Source organism: Lonchura striata, chromosome Z (genome assembly GCF_050655825.1).
Source record: "Lonchura striata isolate lonStrDom1 chromosome Z, ASM5065582v1, whole genome shotgun sequence".
Taxonomy (NCBI): Eukaryota; Metazoa; Chordata; class Aves; order Passeriformes; family Estrildidae; genus Lonchura; species Lonchura striata.
Window position 1 is genome coordinate 50,527,287 of NC_140740.1, and position 16,572 is coordinate 50,543,858.

At 41.5% G+C, this 16,572-nt stretch overlaps 1 protein-coding gene and 1 pseudogene across 3 annotated transcripts in view; both read left to right on the top strand.

Annotated features, from left to right (window-relative positions):
- EGFLAM (EGF like, fibronectin type III and laminin G domains) overlaps positions 1–16,572 on the top strand; it is a 73,115-nt gene that overhangs the window by 31,894 nt on the left and 24,649 nt on the right. For all 3 annotated transcript variants that reach the window (XM_085568132.1, XM_021552052.4, XM_085568131.1), the window contains exons 8-12: positions 9,374–9,489; positions 9,722–10,046; positions 12,469–12,569; positions 13,756–13,856; positions 14,919–15,063. In XM_085568132.1, the coding sequence (XP_085424258.1) occupies positions 9,374–9,489; positions 9,722–10,046; positions 12,469–12,569; positions 13,756–13,856; positions 14,919–15,063 (788 nt within the window). The remainder of the gene's footprint in view (positions 1–9,373; positions 9,490–9,721; positions 10,047–12,468; positions 12,570–13,755; positions 13,857–14,918; positions 15,064–16,572) is intronic.
- On the top strand, positions 4,061–9,367 carry LOC146763813 (small ribosomal subunit protein eS6 pseudogene; annotated as a pseudogene).

The following is a 16,572-nucleotide window of genomic DNA, read 5'->3' on the forward strand; positions in this document are numbered from 1 at the left end:
CACCTGCATTTTTGAAAAGGTGCCAGACAGCTGGCATCTCTGAAACTGAAGCACCTTTTTTGTTCGGAGTGCACATCATAAGAATTACTACCTTCATTATTACTGTGGTTCCTCCTTCCACCTATGCAGTGAAACATGCTATATACAGAATTTTGGTGCTATCTTCTGCCTGCCTGTTCTTCAGAAATTCCTGAAATATCTTAGAAAACTGGCAGAAGTTATGTCTGACTCCTTTGCATTACATTTAGCTCACATGGTGCTGGCACTAAGGTCCTTAGTGTTTTTGGATTTAAAAAATTTGCAATATTACACTTGTATATGCTGGATTTTTTTATGCACAACTTGACATAAGTAGTGCTTTTCTGATGTTTATTTTAATTGATTAGCAAATTCCCAACATTACCTCAAATGCAGAGGACCTTCAGGGTCCATGATGTCTTACTCAGGTTGTCTTGCAGCTCTTGTAGGCAGGATGAAGCAGAGATGAGTCCATGCTACTTGGGGATGTTTTCTGTTGTGGTTTATCTTGTTCTCACAGGTAGTTCACTCCTTTTGTTTTTAAAATGGAGGTGGATTTGCACTACTCCTGACTGTGTTGTTTCAGGTCAGAATAGGAAAACCTTTGCTCCCCTAAAGGGATGTTGACAGTGTCACCTAACGTGACAGACCTCTCAAGGTCCTTGAAAATACAACATGTGGCCTTGATTATAAGCAGTTACCCCCTTACGTACTAAAAAAAATGCATGTATTGTTAATTGCTCCATTTTCAGGGTGTAAGGAGAGGGCATATTTCCCCAAGGGTTCTCATTTATTTGTGATTTGGTTTTATTAATTTTTTGCTAGAGGGAAATTATGCAACAAATCAATTTTTTGTTGCCTTTCTTAATTACAGTTGCACATTGTGGGTATTTCACCTACATGGTTGTTGGGATTTTGTTGTATAAAATCTTTCAAAATGTCATGGACAATTCACTGGAAAATAAAAGATTGCACAGTTTAGAAACAATAAAATAAACTGTCTCAAAGAATAAAACAAAAAAAAAAAAATGTCATCACCTGCATTGCTTAAATACCCTTCATCTCCTCGGGAAACAGATGGGGCTTGCACTGTGCCTGCAAGGTCAACAGCCTTGGGCTTTACCGAACCAACAGAGGAAGTGTCTTCTGTTAAAAATACCCTCCTGCTTGTCTCCACAATAAACGTGACAGAAGTGACTGCTTAAGCAGGGCACATCCCTTCCTCTGGCCCTGGCTGTCATGCCAGGATCACACAGAGCAGGGTATTGCCACAGATGCTTATATATTCTGCATGGAGCTTGAATGTGTCAGTGAGGCTCAGGCACAAAAAAAGGGGCAGCCTCTGGGGCCCAAAACTTTATTTAAATGCTGGTGATGTGTCCTGGAGATAGTAAATGGAGACGGTTTTCCACAGAACTGTTTCCCACACACCTCCAGAGAATTTACAAAAGCAGCGTTGATAGTTGTAGGGACAGTAACAAAAAGCAAGAGACAGGCCAAGTGACATGCAGAGTCACACTGTGAGTCATTGGAAAGCATAAGACGTGTTTTAAAATGTTCCTGATGTATTTTGGATTAAGAAACCCCTCCTGTGGGGGGTTCTGGATGAAGCCAGTCAGTCTGTTAACATTTCAGTTCAATCTGTCTGTGTGACAGTGCCCCCTGTTCCACCTCCTACATTCTCTCATGTCTCTTCATCAGTAGGATGATGGCAACCTAATCAGCAATACAAACGTTTTTGCAGCTTCATATTTGTTTTGAGGATTTCCGTAGTATAACTTAATCCCTAATTATTTGGAAAGAAGCTGTCTAAAGTTCATGACCCCCAGAAGTTCTTAAATTATTTGTAAAACAGGATTATAGGACCTGGTAGAAGGTCTTATACAGACTTCATCTCCTTGTACACTGGAACACTGATTTAATTAAATATAGCCTGCTTATAATCTCTGCTGTTGTAGTTTTGGTATTTGCAGTGTACCACTTTGCTTAATTGTCTCTGATTTACAACCAATTACAAGATGAGCTCTCCAGGGAAGCAGCACAGTGCAGTTACGACATGGGCTGATGTTGTGGTTTATCTACAAAAAGCCCTGTTAATTTCTCTGCATCCTGATTTGTAGTTCTATTGCATCACATGTGGCTATCATGTTATGTCCAGTGAACAAAGACCAAATATAGGGAAGAACAGGGCAGCTGAGAAGCCAGTGGTATGATACCTCATCAGTCATGTGTGTACTCACCTGTGTAAGTTCAGACATGGTCAGGAGTCCATCCAGCATCTGCATTGCTCCCAAGTGCATTACATCTTAACAGCTGCTCACAGATCAGCAGGTAGAGAAATGTAGCATGTGCTGGCTGAAATGCAGATAGCTAGGGTCAGGAAGGGGAAAAATTGGAGAGTTGGAGACCTGTGGATATTAGGACATCTTCTGAAGTCACACTTATTCTGGTAACACCAAACTTACATAGCGAGTGTCTTTGAAGAAGGGCCTCAAAGCTCTCTTTCTACTAGACACAATATGCCATACCTTCTTTGTTCTCTTCAGACTCTAAATGTTGTACCAGTTCAATAATGTGAAAGGAAGCATTGTCCAGTTTAAAATAGTGGGTACATTTGGTCTCCTGAGGTCTTCTGTTGGAAAAGCATGGAACATTTTGATATGCTGGATGAAACTGTCAGTCTCCCAAGCTACCATGTTTCATTGCATGCTGGCAATTATTAATGTACTTTAGTGATAACCACTCAAATCAGGAGAGTTAAATTTCTGTCAAACTGGCATGACATTATAATCATATCCATACATGCAGATGCATTTATCTGAATATGAATTTGAGATCTAATATTTTCCTGTGTATAGATTCTTCATTTTCTGCATTGCTTCACTCCTGCCATCCTTATCCAAATCCCATTAAGCCAGTAGAATGTTTGATTGGAAAGAAAAAAAATATGACAGCATTTTGACCATAACAGATGTTTATTTTGTAGCTTATGAGTTCTAAGTTAGAAAATGGAGTTTGTGTATTACAGCTTGTTTGAGTACAGATTTGATTGTTTCCCTTGATAGATCATTGTGAGTTTTCATTTGTTTATTCCCAGATTATCTTTATGGCTTCCATTGCTCTTAGGCAAATTATACTTTTATTTATTATAAGAACAAAATTAGCTCTTACTTTCAGACACATAATATTAAGGTGATAAGCAATATTGGAAATGATACAACTTCTAAACTTTTTAACTAACTTCATTTACGCGTTTTCTTCATCTTTGCCCTGGGGGAAAGGGAATGGAAGTTTCTTTTTAAGAGACTGTTCCCTGGGCAAGGCCTGATGAGCTTGACATCTCAATGGACTGGGAGCTGCCAGAGAATGCACGAGGAATAAGTGTCAACATAGCAATAACATCAACACCTGATCTTCCTCCCTGGTGTGTCAGAGACATCTGCTCTGAGAAAAGATCATAAGAGAACCAAGAATGAGGTCCTGATTTGCATAAAAGGCAAAGGGATAAGTAACCAATAGGAATCCAAATACTAAGAACTGTGTAACTTAGGATCAATGAACGAATGGATTTCTCTGGGTTTTGACTGTATAAGTATGTGAAAAATCTAGTAAAGAGCCATCTGTGATGGAATGATTTTCTCTGCACAACCCAGGCAATGTGTGGATGAAATTATTTCTGTTACATATCCTGGCCAGAATAAAATAATGCCATAATTCTCTAATATTTAAAAAATGTTGTTGGAGAACTTTTGTTTTTACCACAGTTCTGGGGACAGTAGCACTGATCTGATTTAAAAGCAACAGTGTTCAGGGAGCTGAAAATTGCTGCAAATGCTGGGAGCTGAGTTAGTGCTGTCCCTTCCCATGGCATTGAGGTGTGAGCAGGCTGAAGCTGAACATCTCTTTCCCAGCCACTGGCTGCCAGAAGCCATTGAAGTGGATAATGGGTGCAAGTTAAGAACATTTTATGAGAAACAAATGGCCATAGAGGTTCTGGGTGATTTCTTTGGTGAGGAATGGAAGGGATATTGGCCTGCTCTTTTTTAAGGCATTAGCATATGATGGAGCAGAGCTGATGGTGATGATACCACACCCTATTATCTAAGTTACAAAGGAGAGAGACTCTTCTGAAAATTTTACTGATGTTGGGAAATGAAATAAAGCTTTCTGAAGAAAAAGCACATGGCAAGAGCTGTATCTTTTAATCAGAAGCACACTGTTGCATGAGAAGTTTCAACTTGTTGGGGAGGGGGAACTGGTCCCTCTACCCACTCCAATGTATGAAAAATATATAGGGAGTGTGGGGGAAATGGTGAACTTCCAAACAATGGCTGAGAGGGAACTGATACCCCGTTGGCTTTTTCCCAGATTATTGTTACTCATTCCAAAATTTAAAGATCACTACTGAGACAAAAAACTCTCAGAACCACCCCCAGAAGGTGAGCTGGGAGTGGGGACCAAATTGGAATATCCCAAAAAGTTCACTAAAAATGCATGGAAATGTGGTTTCCCTGTATTTTCAATGAAAATTTGTGAACAGTATTCAGTGTGCTCTGGTGGCCAAGAAGGCCAATGGCATTCTGGTCAGTATCAGGAATACTGTGGCCAGCAGGAGCAGGGCAGTGATTGTCCCCAGTACACGGCACTGGTGAGGCCTCACCTTGAGTGCTGTATCAAGTTCTGGGCCCTTCAAATTACGAAGGATGTTGAGATTCTCAAATGTGTCCAGAGGAGGGCAACGAGGCTTGGAACACAAGCTTTATGAAGAATGGCTGAGTGATCTGGGGTTGTTTAGCTTGGAAGGAAGGTGGCTCAGTGGAGACCTTATCACCCTCTATGCTACCAAAAAAGAGATTTTTGTCAGCAGCAGGTGAGTCTCTTCTTGCAGGTGATCATTGACAGAATAACAGGATACAATCTTATGCTGACCCAGGGGAGGTTAGGCTAGACATTAGGAAGAAATTCTTCACTTTAGGAGTGATTGGGCACTAGAATCATCTGCCCAGGGAAGTGGTGGAGTCACCATCCCTGGACATGTTTAAAAAGACTGAACATGGCACACTGACATAGTTTGGTTGATAAGGTGGTGTTAGGCCGTGGGTGGACTTGATGATCTCAAGGGTCCTTTCCAATCTAGTTAATTCTGTGATGCTGTGATTCAGTGAGCTGAAAATTGCTGTGAATGCTGAGAGCTGAGTTGGTGCTGTTCCTTCCAGCAGTGTCAAGGTGTGAGCACAATGAAGCTAACCATCTCTTTCCCAGCCCTGGCTGACAAATGCTCATTAAAGTGGACAATAGGTGCAAGCTAAGAACATTTTATGAGAAATGAATGGCCACAGAGCCATTCTCATTCCCTTGGTGAGGAGTGGGAGGGATATGTTTTCTGGATCAGTGATGACAAAGATTTCCCTATGAAGCAAGGTGTCCTGCCTCACAGATGTGTCTACCTTCTGCTCAGCAAGGAGCATTCCTGCTATCACCCCAGAAGAACTGGAGAAAGTGCAAATACGTTCGTGGTTACATTGCTGATGCAAACTTGAATGTCTTGAACTCTGTCATAGTGAAAAAGAGTGAAAAGGGCATTCTGGGGCTGACTGACACAACCCTATCATCTTGGTCCCAAGAGTACCATCAGAATGCCCAAGCTGTTCAACCTGTCTAAGAAGGATGACATTTGCCAGTATGTTGTGAGGAAGCCTCTGAGCAAGGCAGGCAAGAAACCCAGAACCAAGGCTCCTAAAATCCAGTGACTAGGGACTACTCAAGTGCTGCAGCATAAGCATAGGCATATAGATCTGAAGAAGCAGTGCACTCAAAAGAGCAAGGAAGAAGCAGCAGAATACAAAACTCTTGGCCAAGAGAATGAAGGAAGCCAATGAGAAATGCTAGGAGCAGATTGTGAACTGAAGCTGGCTTTCTTCATTGACAGCTTCTACATCTAAATCAAGGCAGAAGTAAGGACATTGCATGTGATACTAAAAATATATTGTACATGATATTACCAGTAAATCCCTTTTGTGGTGAACTTTAAATAAACCCCCAACATTAAAACCAAAATAAAATCATCACAACACAGAAAAAAAATGAGCAATTTGCATAAAATTCCCTTCTTGATCCTTCACCATAATTAGAAGAAAAATTCCCCGTGATCATTCTAATCCATAACACTTAACACTTGTCATTACTTATTTTGCCTATTACTTCTCCCAGTTACTGTCCTTATTTCAAAATCTTCATGATTGCCCATGTTCTCCAGTAAGAAGACTGGGTTAACCTGGGCCAGATGCCAGGCCCCCACCAAAGTCACTTTCTTTCTCCTCTCCACAGCTAGACAGAGGAGAAAAAATTTAATGAACAATTCATGTGTTGAAAACAAGGACCTGAAGGGAACACACATCAAATATCATCCATCACAGGCAAAACAGGCTCCACTTAGAGATAATAAGGGAAATTTTACTAACAAAATCAGAGCAGAATACTGAGCAGTAAAAGAAGCCCTTACAAGGGGGGTTGTGGTCAGTTCATCACCCCGGCTTCTCTTGCTGCTGAGGGAGAGGAGAAGTCATTCTCTTGCTGCACCGTGGGGTCCCTCCCACTGGAGACAGTTCTCCATGAACTTCTCCATGGCTCCATCTCATGGACAGCAGCCCCCTGCAAATTACTGCAGTGTGAATCCATCCCATGGGCAACAGCAGCCCTCAAACTCTGCAGCAGTGGGTCACTCTTCTGTGGGGTGCAGTCCTTCAGGGACTTCAGGGTGCTCCAGCCTGGGAGCAGGGCCCTCTTCCCACAGGTCTCCCACAAGCTCACAGCCCCCTCAGGCACCCACCTGCTCTGGTGTGGTTCCTCCAGGGCTGCAGGTGGATCTCTGCTCCCCCTGCACCTCCCTGTGCTGCAGGGGCACAGCTGCCTCAGCATGGGCTGCACCAGGGGCTGCAGGGGAATCTCTGCTCTGGCTCCTGGAGCAGCTGCTGCCCCTCCTCCTTCACTGACCCTGTGTCTGTTGCTCTCCTCACATGTTCTCACCTCCTTCTCTTCTATTTAAATTAAAAACTGGAATTAAAACTGTGCCACAAACCTTGTTTTGAATTTTTTTTTTCTTAAATATGTTATCACAGAGGCATTACCTTCATTTCTAATTGGCCTGGCATGTCCATCCTTGGAGCCACCAGGGATATGGATATGGAAGAAGCTTCTAGCAGCTTCTGACAGCAGCTACCCCTGTAACCCCACCCTGCTACAAAAAGTAGGCAATCCAACTGCAAATCATATTTGTAATGCATATATATGTGGTTTTATACTCTGAAACTCTTTTGTAGAGAATTGCTGTCTACTAAAGAAGGGGATTCTGATGCTATGATGGGCAGCTTGCAGATGATCATTGTAGGTTCCTTCCAATGGAATAATTTTCTACTCTACTGTGCTTTGCTGTACTGTACTGTACTCTACTCTGTTATACTCTGCTGTGCTCTACTCTTCTCTGCTTTAGTCTCCCTAGCTTCCTACCTGGAGTAAAATTATTATGGATGGTGATTACCCTGAATGACTATAAATTTGAGTACTAGGAGTAAGAGGGGTTTTTTTCTACATTTTGATTTCAGCATGGTGAAATTAATTCCAGTTTTTGTAGGACTGGGAGCAGTTCATAAATGTGCAGTCTGATTCCCTAACAGTAATCTTTTGCCTGTGTGTTCACAGTCAGTAGCAGAAATAATCTGGATGTAGTTTGTCCTGTTTGCCTCATCTTGTTACCAGTCACAGAGTGGAGTTCTCTGCTTAGCTCATTTGGTAGAACTCAGTGCTGAATACTTCTGTTTAATGTACAGATAAAATGTATTATTTACAGATGACTAGATGTACATGTTAGAGTGGAAAGACTTAGACACATTCTGTCCCAGTCCAGCATGCTGTCTTGGTTGCAAGTGTGTGCGCCTCATTATTTCTACTCATTTGTTTCTAATTTTTCTGTATGCTTATGTAATGTGCAAAGCCCATTGATAAGTAACCCCTGCAGAGCATACAGAGTGTGGCCAGTTAGTCAGCCAGGGCACACATTCATCTCTGGTGCACATATGTTGGATTTCATAACTGCCTGCCTGGACTTCTGGGTTGCAATCACAGCAAAGGAGGAGAGAGTACAAAAATATTTAGGTAAGTACATTCAGATCACTAGAGAGACTTTGTGAATCAAAGGTTGCTTATGCTGTTTTTAAGTGATGGAAAAATACTGTAGGGAAAAGGCAGATATGTGAGTCTGTTGTTTTAATGGTTTAAAGATATCTGTTCTCAGCCTCACTGAAATGACAAGTAACAGTAATGATGATAACAGTAACAGATGATACTTCAACTATATTTCTTCATGACCTGATGAATTTTAATTTTCTAAAAAAGCACAAACCATTGTTTAGGCAGCATTTGCTATGTAAAGTGCAGAAAAGTACAGATGCTTTCTGTGAAATAGAAATGAGGATCCCCTTACTGTTTAAACTGTCCATTCCCAGCTCAGAGTCCTCCAAAGCACAGTTCAGCACTCCAGGGAATGGCAGAAATTGATTATGTACTTGAAAAATACATGGTCATAGAATCATTCAATATCCTGAGTTGGAAGGAACCAACAAGGATCATTGAGTCCAACTTCTGGCCCTGCACAGGACAGCCCCAATAATCCCACCATGTGCCTGAGAGAATTGTCCAAGGGCTTCTTGAACTCTGTGAGCTTGGTGCTGTGACCACTTCTCTGGGGAGCCTGTTCCAGTGCCCAGCAATCCTCTGGGTGAAGATGTTTCTGCATGTTTCTTGTTTCAAGGTGCTGAATTGTGTTTTAAAAAATAGCCTAAGAATACACATAGGACACTAATTTCAGGAGTTTTGGAGTCAGTAGATTAAGTCCTAAATAGAGTGTATCTTACGTGTTCACATATCTTTTGCTGTTCCTATTTATTATCTCTTTTGCTGTTCCAGTAAGGCAGATACAAGACTGTATTTCCAAAAGGCAAAAGCTTGACTTAAAAACAATTCAGTCATTAAAATGTTGTCCATGACAAAAAAGTCTGAAACCTTTGTCCTAGAAAAATGATGAATACAAGTCAGTTTATAGAAGGAGAACTGAGCTTTGCTGACTTTATTTGTTTAATCACCTAGTAAGTGACTAAATGAAGGTCTTCACCTTGTTTTAAGTTGTGTATATATCATTTGGACAGGATCTGCCATCTCCAGACTGACACTTGCATTTGTACAAGTTGAACAAACATTTGTTCAGATTTAGGTGATATGAATCGGGAGTGGTAAGATCTGAATTGCTGTATGCAAAGATAAAAAACTATATGAACTGAATATGCTAGTTATGTCTTTTCAGGCTCTGAGGAGTTGGGAAGTGGAAACTATGGGCATCGGTACATCACAGACACAGTGACTGGTGATGGTGATGGATTTGATATTGATGATTCAGACTATGACATTTATATAGAAGAGGTAAAAGTCAAGATTTGTCTTTGGACTTCTGTTTTCTTTATAATCTAGATATTTTAAAGTGTGTTGTCAGGAAGTTTAATATGTGATATTAAGTGCTTAGATATAGTGATGTGGTCACTTCTTTTTTTTCATTGAGGATGAGTTTGTTGCCTTGGATCTGCATCTTAAAAGGTATTAATTTTGTTTCCCCACAGAATTTTGATTTTACTGAATTGGTGTTTCCTCCTTTCAGCTCAGACCACTTCCTGCTATTAAAGGAGGCAACAGAAAATTTCTGGTTGAAACAAAGGTCACTCCAGGGTCTAGTTCCAGGCTTCTGTCACGGGTCCTTACAACCACTTCTGAACCCACTCCTTCCACTGCTGCCGTCACACGGCCTTCAACCACAGTAAGGGTGGCCACAGCGAGGGGCAGCGTGTCCTCTGCCGCGCGCCTCCTTGACCTGTCCTGCGACGAGGCCGTGTGCTCTGCAGACAGCTTCTGCATCAACGACTACGACCGGGGCGGCTCCCGCTGCCACTGCAACTTGGGCAAAGGAGGGGAGACATGTGAGGAAGGTAGGTTTCTATGTGCCCACTGCTCTTTGTCTGGGTCAAGGAGCAGCTTTGCAAAGAGCCCACCAGTGTGCACTTTGGGAATAGCCACCTGGGCTTTGTGGATCTCTGACAAAGGTGGTTTGCAGTTCAGGCATCACCTCATTTGCTTTTTTTCCCTCAATGAGGTGGGAAAAAGTAATTCCTTAATAAAGCTGAATGCAGAACCTGTGTAAAGATGCATGGGGGCAGCTGATCATCCTTCCCCCACCTAAGAGTCAGGGGGTGATGAAGCAGGGATGTTGTTAATCACCCAGGTGTAACAGGATCCAGTCATGGCACCTTCAGATGGAAGCTGAAGACATTCAACCCTTCTATGACATTTGCCTTTTGGCAGCAGCTGAAGCCCTGAATCACCACCATGTTCTGTGTGGTCCAGATGATGCTGGTCTCACTGCAGGGATGAGAGAAAACTCCCATTGTAAAAATACCTCCAGAGGAGGCTTTCTTCATGGGCTGCAAGTCTGCAGTGCAGCACTCATGTCAGACAAAGTGGGGCAAGGGAGGAACAAAATCTCATCATCAGTTCAAAAAGCATGTCCTGAAGGCTGAGTCAATGTGGTGTGTTTGTCTCAGTAAGGACTTGCCACCAATCCTATTGCCCCTTTTCAGGGCAACTGAGCCATGGCAAGAACTTGCTGTCCTTCTTCTTCTTCCCTCCCTGCCTTCTTGTTCTTTCCCTCTAGAGACCTAAACCCCCACTTTCACAAGGGTAACACTGAGTAGATCACCTGGTGAACCAATCCAGCTCCCTCACCAGGCCATAAGCAGTTTACTTTTTCCACCTGAAGTAATTTTTCTTCTGGTTTGGTGACCAAGGTGCCTCTTGAAAAGAAAACGTCCCATTAGGTGTGGTGCTGTTCCTCCAGCTAAGAAGGAGCTGATCTGCCCACCCCTCTGATGGACATCCCTGTCATCTTCCTATCCCTCTGCTGATCTGATCTGCCAAGACTGTGCCATGCGCATCAGGAGCATCAGGAATCCATGTTTCTTCTACAGGGTCATTTTAGACTTCCATGTTGCACAGCATCATGCATCAAGGATACAGACACTGAGGGTGCTTCATCTTCTTAAACTGGAATGCTGGAACAAAGAGGGCTCCTTCTGAAAACAATTTGATATGGCTCAGCAACATGGAACAGCTGCAGATATGATTTTAGGCCTTGGTCAAGTATGAAGAGTTGAGGATTTATTTGAACTGACAAGGTCATATACAACTTGTAAAGCAGTCTATTAACACCAGTCCAAAGACTATTTTTCACAGGGGAGTGTGTTATTCCAGAGTAAACATCATGTGGCAACATTCCTTTGTACAGAGTTTGTCTTCAGTAGACAATATTGTTAAATAATGTATTAATCTGAATAGAAACAAGCTTTTCTTCACAGCTTCAACAGCTGCCTCACACTCTGGTCCAGTCAGTTCTGCCCGCGATCAGGACAAGGGATAATTGTTCTCTGCTGAGGTTGCATTCAGGTTTATAGCACCAATCCCCTTCACCTCAGACTAAAATGCATATATTTGCAAGCAAAAACTCTACCCAGATTGCAAAACTGAGTGAGAAAAACTCAGTATTTAAATAGCAAAGAGGAATAGGAAACTCAGGCCTGAAACTGCATCCGTTCTCAGTGCTTCTTATGAAAATAGGCTGAAAAGATAATTTTACAGCTGAGAGTGGCTAGCAGTAAGACATCTCTAATTTTCATTTTTTCTCAGGGTCAGGGTCTAACACAAGACACCAAAGGGTGAGGGTTGATAATGCCATTTAACAAGAGCAGTAAAAAGAGCCACTGTTGCAGCCAGGGATGGAAAGATGCCCGCAAGGACTCTCTTCTCCCCTTCACTCCTTTTAGCTTCTGCCCTAAGCTGACTTAAGAGAAGTGCTGGAAGCTGCTGGACTGTTATGAGGCATCCAGTGATTCCCCAGATGCATCAGCTACAGAGTAGCAGTGACTAATGCTGCCTAGAGTCTGTCTGTATTTCCCATGTGTGTTTTTGTAATCCTGCAGAACAGAAAATTACTTTGTCCTCTCTTCCTTAAATCAGTTCTTAAAAGAAGATAAATATAAAGTTGATGTGGTCTTTCTTCTGTAACAGGGATGAAAAGCTGCAGAAATTTCCTCTGAACTCTTTGATTAAACTATTGAACATTATTTGGCCCTCGGTATCCTGTTTCCTTCCAAGTTCACCAGGTCCTTGGGAATAAAGGAATTAGCTGTAAAAAGTGGTGGGAGGACAAGGCAATAGGTTAACTGTTTGTTGACTGCTACTGACTAATGGTTGTCTCTGGAGGAACTCTGCCTTTCATCCCACCTGATGTTATCTAGTACTAAATGTGTATATTGATTTTATACTGCTAAATAAGATGCTTCCCTCTTTGCTTTTCAGATATTAGTATCCAGTATCCTCAGTTCTCTGGCTACTCATATATCACCTTTGAACCACTGAAAAAGTCCTATCAGACATTTCAAATTACGCTTGAATTCAGGGTAAGTTTAAGCAATTCTCACATTTTAAATTTTATTTACTTACTCTGACATGGTGGACAATAGAGCAGTAACTTAGCTTCAGTGTGATTGTGGTGAACTTGTGTATAACCTTCACCTGCAAAGATCTGGCTCAACCCTCAGTTGAAGGGTTTTCATCCATTGTTGGTAGGTACTGCGTGAGAGAATGTCTGGGACTAGTAGTTGTGGACTAGCAGCAATGTACATTGGCAAGGTTGCAGTCACGGGATGAGCTACAGGCTGAAGAACACACAGAATTTTTGTGAATTAGAGTTTGAAAGCAGTATGCAGTATTTTTGTGGACAAGAGATTATGATCCTGTCATACTGAGCAAAACACTGCCCTACATATAGCATTCCTTTCCCACCCTGCAGAATTTAAGTGGACATTATTTTCCCTCTCTGAAGTTTGGGACATGGGCTACTAATACATTCAGGATGCTTAAAATGCAGGACTAATATGCAGATACATCCCACACTGGCTTGTGTTAGTGCTGTCTGTTCATTACGGACAGAACATGTAGGGCTGCCTCTAGGGAGGATGGCCAAGCTCTTGGATGCATCCCCACCCCCATATAAAGCAGACTCACCAGCCTCACAATCTGGGAAGGAGACTCAAAGCAGCAGCAACAGTTGCCTCAGTGGTGATCTTACACTTCTCTGGCAATTTGCCATTTTAAAATGCAGGATGGCTGCAAAAAGCCACTGTGTCAGCTCCTATGAGCATATAGAGAAATGCTGCCAGCACAGCCTCTTTGGCTTGGGGAGTGTCAGTCTCATGGAACATGTCAAGTAGGGTGTATATATTCATGCACAGTGAGTCTGATGTGTCTACACTTACCAGGCTTGCTAGGACATTCTTGCTAGACTTTTTACTCAGGAGTTTCATGTGGAATATGCCTGACATTCTTGAATACCTCCAGGCTTTTTTTCTTGTCTATAGTACCATACTTTAAGAGATGGTCTTAAATTGTTTAACCATTAAGGCAGTGATTTTCTAGGTTTTTCAAATGTAGGATTCAAAACTGATCAAACAATTTCTGATCCTGCAAGTTAAAAACTTATTCTGAAAAATAGTGACCCTTTTCTGGAGAAAAGTCCTCCACTGTTTCTTGCTTTTATCTGTAATTGTGAGGCTTTGATTTTTCATGTTGACCCAATGATTGCAGGCTGAATCTGAAGATGGTTTGCTGCTGTACTGTGGAGAAAATGAACATGGTCGTGGTGATTTTATGTCACTGGCAATTATGCGACGTAGCCTCCAGTTCAGGTAAAACCTCCATCCTAAATCTGATACAAAGAGAAGGGGCTATTGCTGCCTCCTGGGACGGCTATATGTGAATAATATCTCCAGTGTCTTTGACTTCTGCCCCATACAGTGCACCAAATGGACAGTATAGTTTCATTTAAAAGTACTTCAATAGTTTTTTCTCTCATCTTTCTTTAGTGTGTGAACATGTACCCTGTTGAGGTCTTTAATTCAGACCTCAGTGTAAAGGCAAAATGATCAGTTTTCTTTAAGGCATTTGTCTGGAGCTCATAGCCATGTTACCAGAAATGTCATTGAGCCACTGTATTTGCTATGCTGATGGTATATTGAGTCAGTGTTTTTACTTCACAGAAAAAGGTTTGTAGATAATGTAGCAGAACAAAGGATGTAGTGCCAGCAAGGGGCCACAAACTTCATCTCATATGCTTTGTTTAGATGGTACCTTGTTTAGGTTTTTTAAATGAAGATGGAGACTGTATCTTGCAATCTGATATATATGAAGCAAGTGAAAGAGTATTTCCAGGATGTCCTTACTTGGGAGGGTGAGTCCTTTAAAGGTGGGGTGATGTGCCTTCATTGTGTTTCTATTCACCTGCACTGCATGACGGTCAGGGAAAATGAGACATTTTGTGCACATTCAGCTCTCCTGGAGGTCTTCCTGTCAATAAGCACTGAGTTTCAAATAGACTAGTAGAGTTATTAATGTATCACCAGCCTTTTACCAGGGAGCTAGAAAAATTCCCAGGAGAAATTACTGTAATAGCAGGAACTCAGATTGTAATACCCTCCATCTTGAAACTGTTTCAGCTGTTGGCAAGAATAGCAATGCACTTGGTATGGACAGAGAATGCAAATCTTCTCTACGTTAGAAAAGCAGATAATGAAGTTTGAAATTTGGAACAGATCTTATGTAGGCTTGCTGTCTGAATTTCCTGTGCTAATATGCAGTGTGGAACACAGAGGTTCCAAAGTGCAAAAAGAATATTTGGAGTCTAAAACCAATTTTTGGTTATTTGATTAATGTAAGATTATCACCTTGCCCTCTCTGTCTCATGTTCCCAGGTTCAACTGTGGCACAGGAGTTGGAGTCATAACGAGTGAAAACAAAATCAAGCTGGGGAACTGGCACAGTGTCACATTGTTCAGAGATGGGGTGAATGGCTGGCTCAGGATGGACAACAATGCTCCAGTGACAGGAAAATCTCAGGTTGGTAATACTGCCCTTGTGGCTTGATCTTGGAGTCTCTCAGGGTTGTGATGATGTTTCTTTTCTTGTCACCAGAAGCCTGATCAGACTTAAAAGGTATAGTTTTATTTATTTGTGTTAGGACATGTAGTGAACTAGGATCACAGTACAGATTACTCTTCCAAATACATAGTCTAGAAATCACAGAGATATATATCTCAGGGCTGAATTCCATCACAGTTTCCCTGTTGTACTCCACGTTTGCTCTGCCACCCTTCAGCTACCCTATGCCAGTCTCAAATACAGGCCATTTAACAGAAGTTTACTAGATTTTACAGTTTCTGTCCCTGATTGCTTTTTATTTTGAGCCTCAGAGAACTGCTCTTCTTCCTCAGACATAAAAACTAGATGCATATGTGTGTATGAGTATATATTTAAGTATAATATGCATATATGCACACAAAATTTGTGTACAGAGGTGTAATTACATGCATATTCTGGACAAAGATTTAAGCATAGTAATGGAGATAGACATCCTGACTCTGCTCTGACGTATGTCAACACTAGCAAGTTCATACAAGGCTGACAATATAAAATATAATACAGGAAGGTGCTTTGACTTTCTTAACTGTTGCTGGGCTAGAAGGCAAAATTAAAGCACTGGAAGAAAAGGCAATTTCAAATTGTTTCAGATGTTTTTCCTTTGATAGCCACTATTAACATGCCATCCCTAGCTCTGAAAGAAAGCAACTTCAGATGTCTTATTACTTTACACTTTTATGTGCAGGCACTGAAGAGAAAAAATTGCAATGTATTGAGTTCTCATCAGCTGGAAATGACAGAGGAAAGAATTTCAGTGTGTCATGTATCGCTGTTACCAATGCTATGAGGCCATGCAAAGGGCAGATGTGAATCAGGAGAGATATGTACAGTTTCTGCAGTGTACTGTGCAAGTTTACACCTGCAGACTCAATAATCTCAGTTTATTTAGCCTGGTGCCAAATACAGACTATGGTGATAGAATTTATTGTTTTAAATGCTGTGGGGGCAGGGCAGGGCAGGAGTGAAAAATCCTGAAAGATTTTAGGCTAGAGGTCAGTGCTGTCAAAAGCACAAGTTGGTAAAACCTGGCCCTGAATAACTGAGAATTTTGAATATTTTCTTCTAAAGGTTTGCGGGGTTTTGAAAGAGCTGTTGAGTAGGAGGCAAAAGTCATATTTTGATCAATTTGTGGAAGGAATTTTGCCTCAGTTGGCCATAGTTGCATGGAGTTTGTGTCAGTGGTCAAAGAAGGTTCTGTTGGTTTTGATATTTTTTTTCTTTCACTGTAGCAGTTTTAGTATATTTGTTTATGTAAATTTCTATAGATTTGTTAAAGAGATGGGCAGTACATTTAGCAATGGCAAAGTGAGCAGAACCCTGCTGAAGTTGCAACTTTACTGGCTTTTGCCTTTTCTTTGTGTTTACCTTTTTTTAAATATTTTTTTTTATTATTTCATAATTATTCAATACTGAACACTTGCTGGGTTC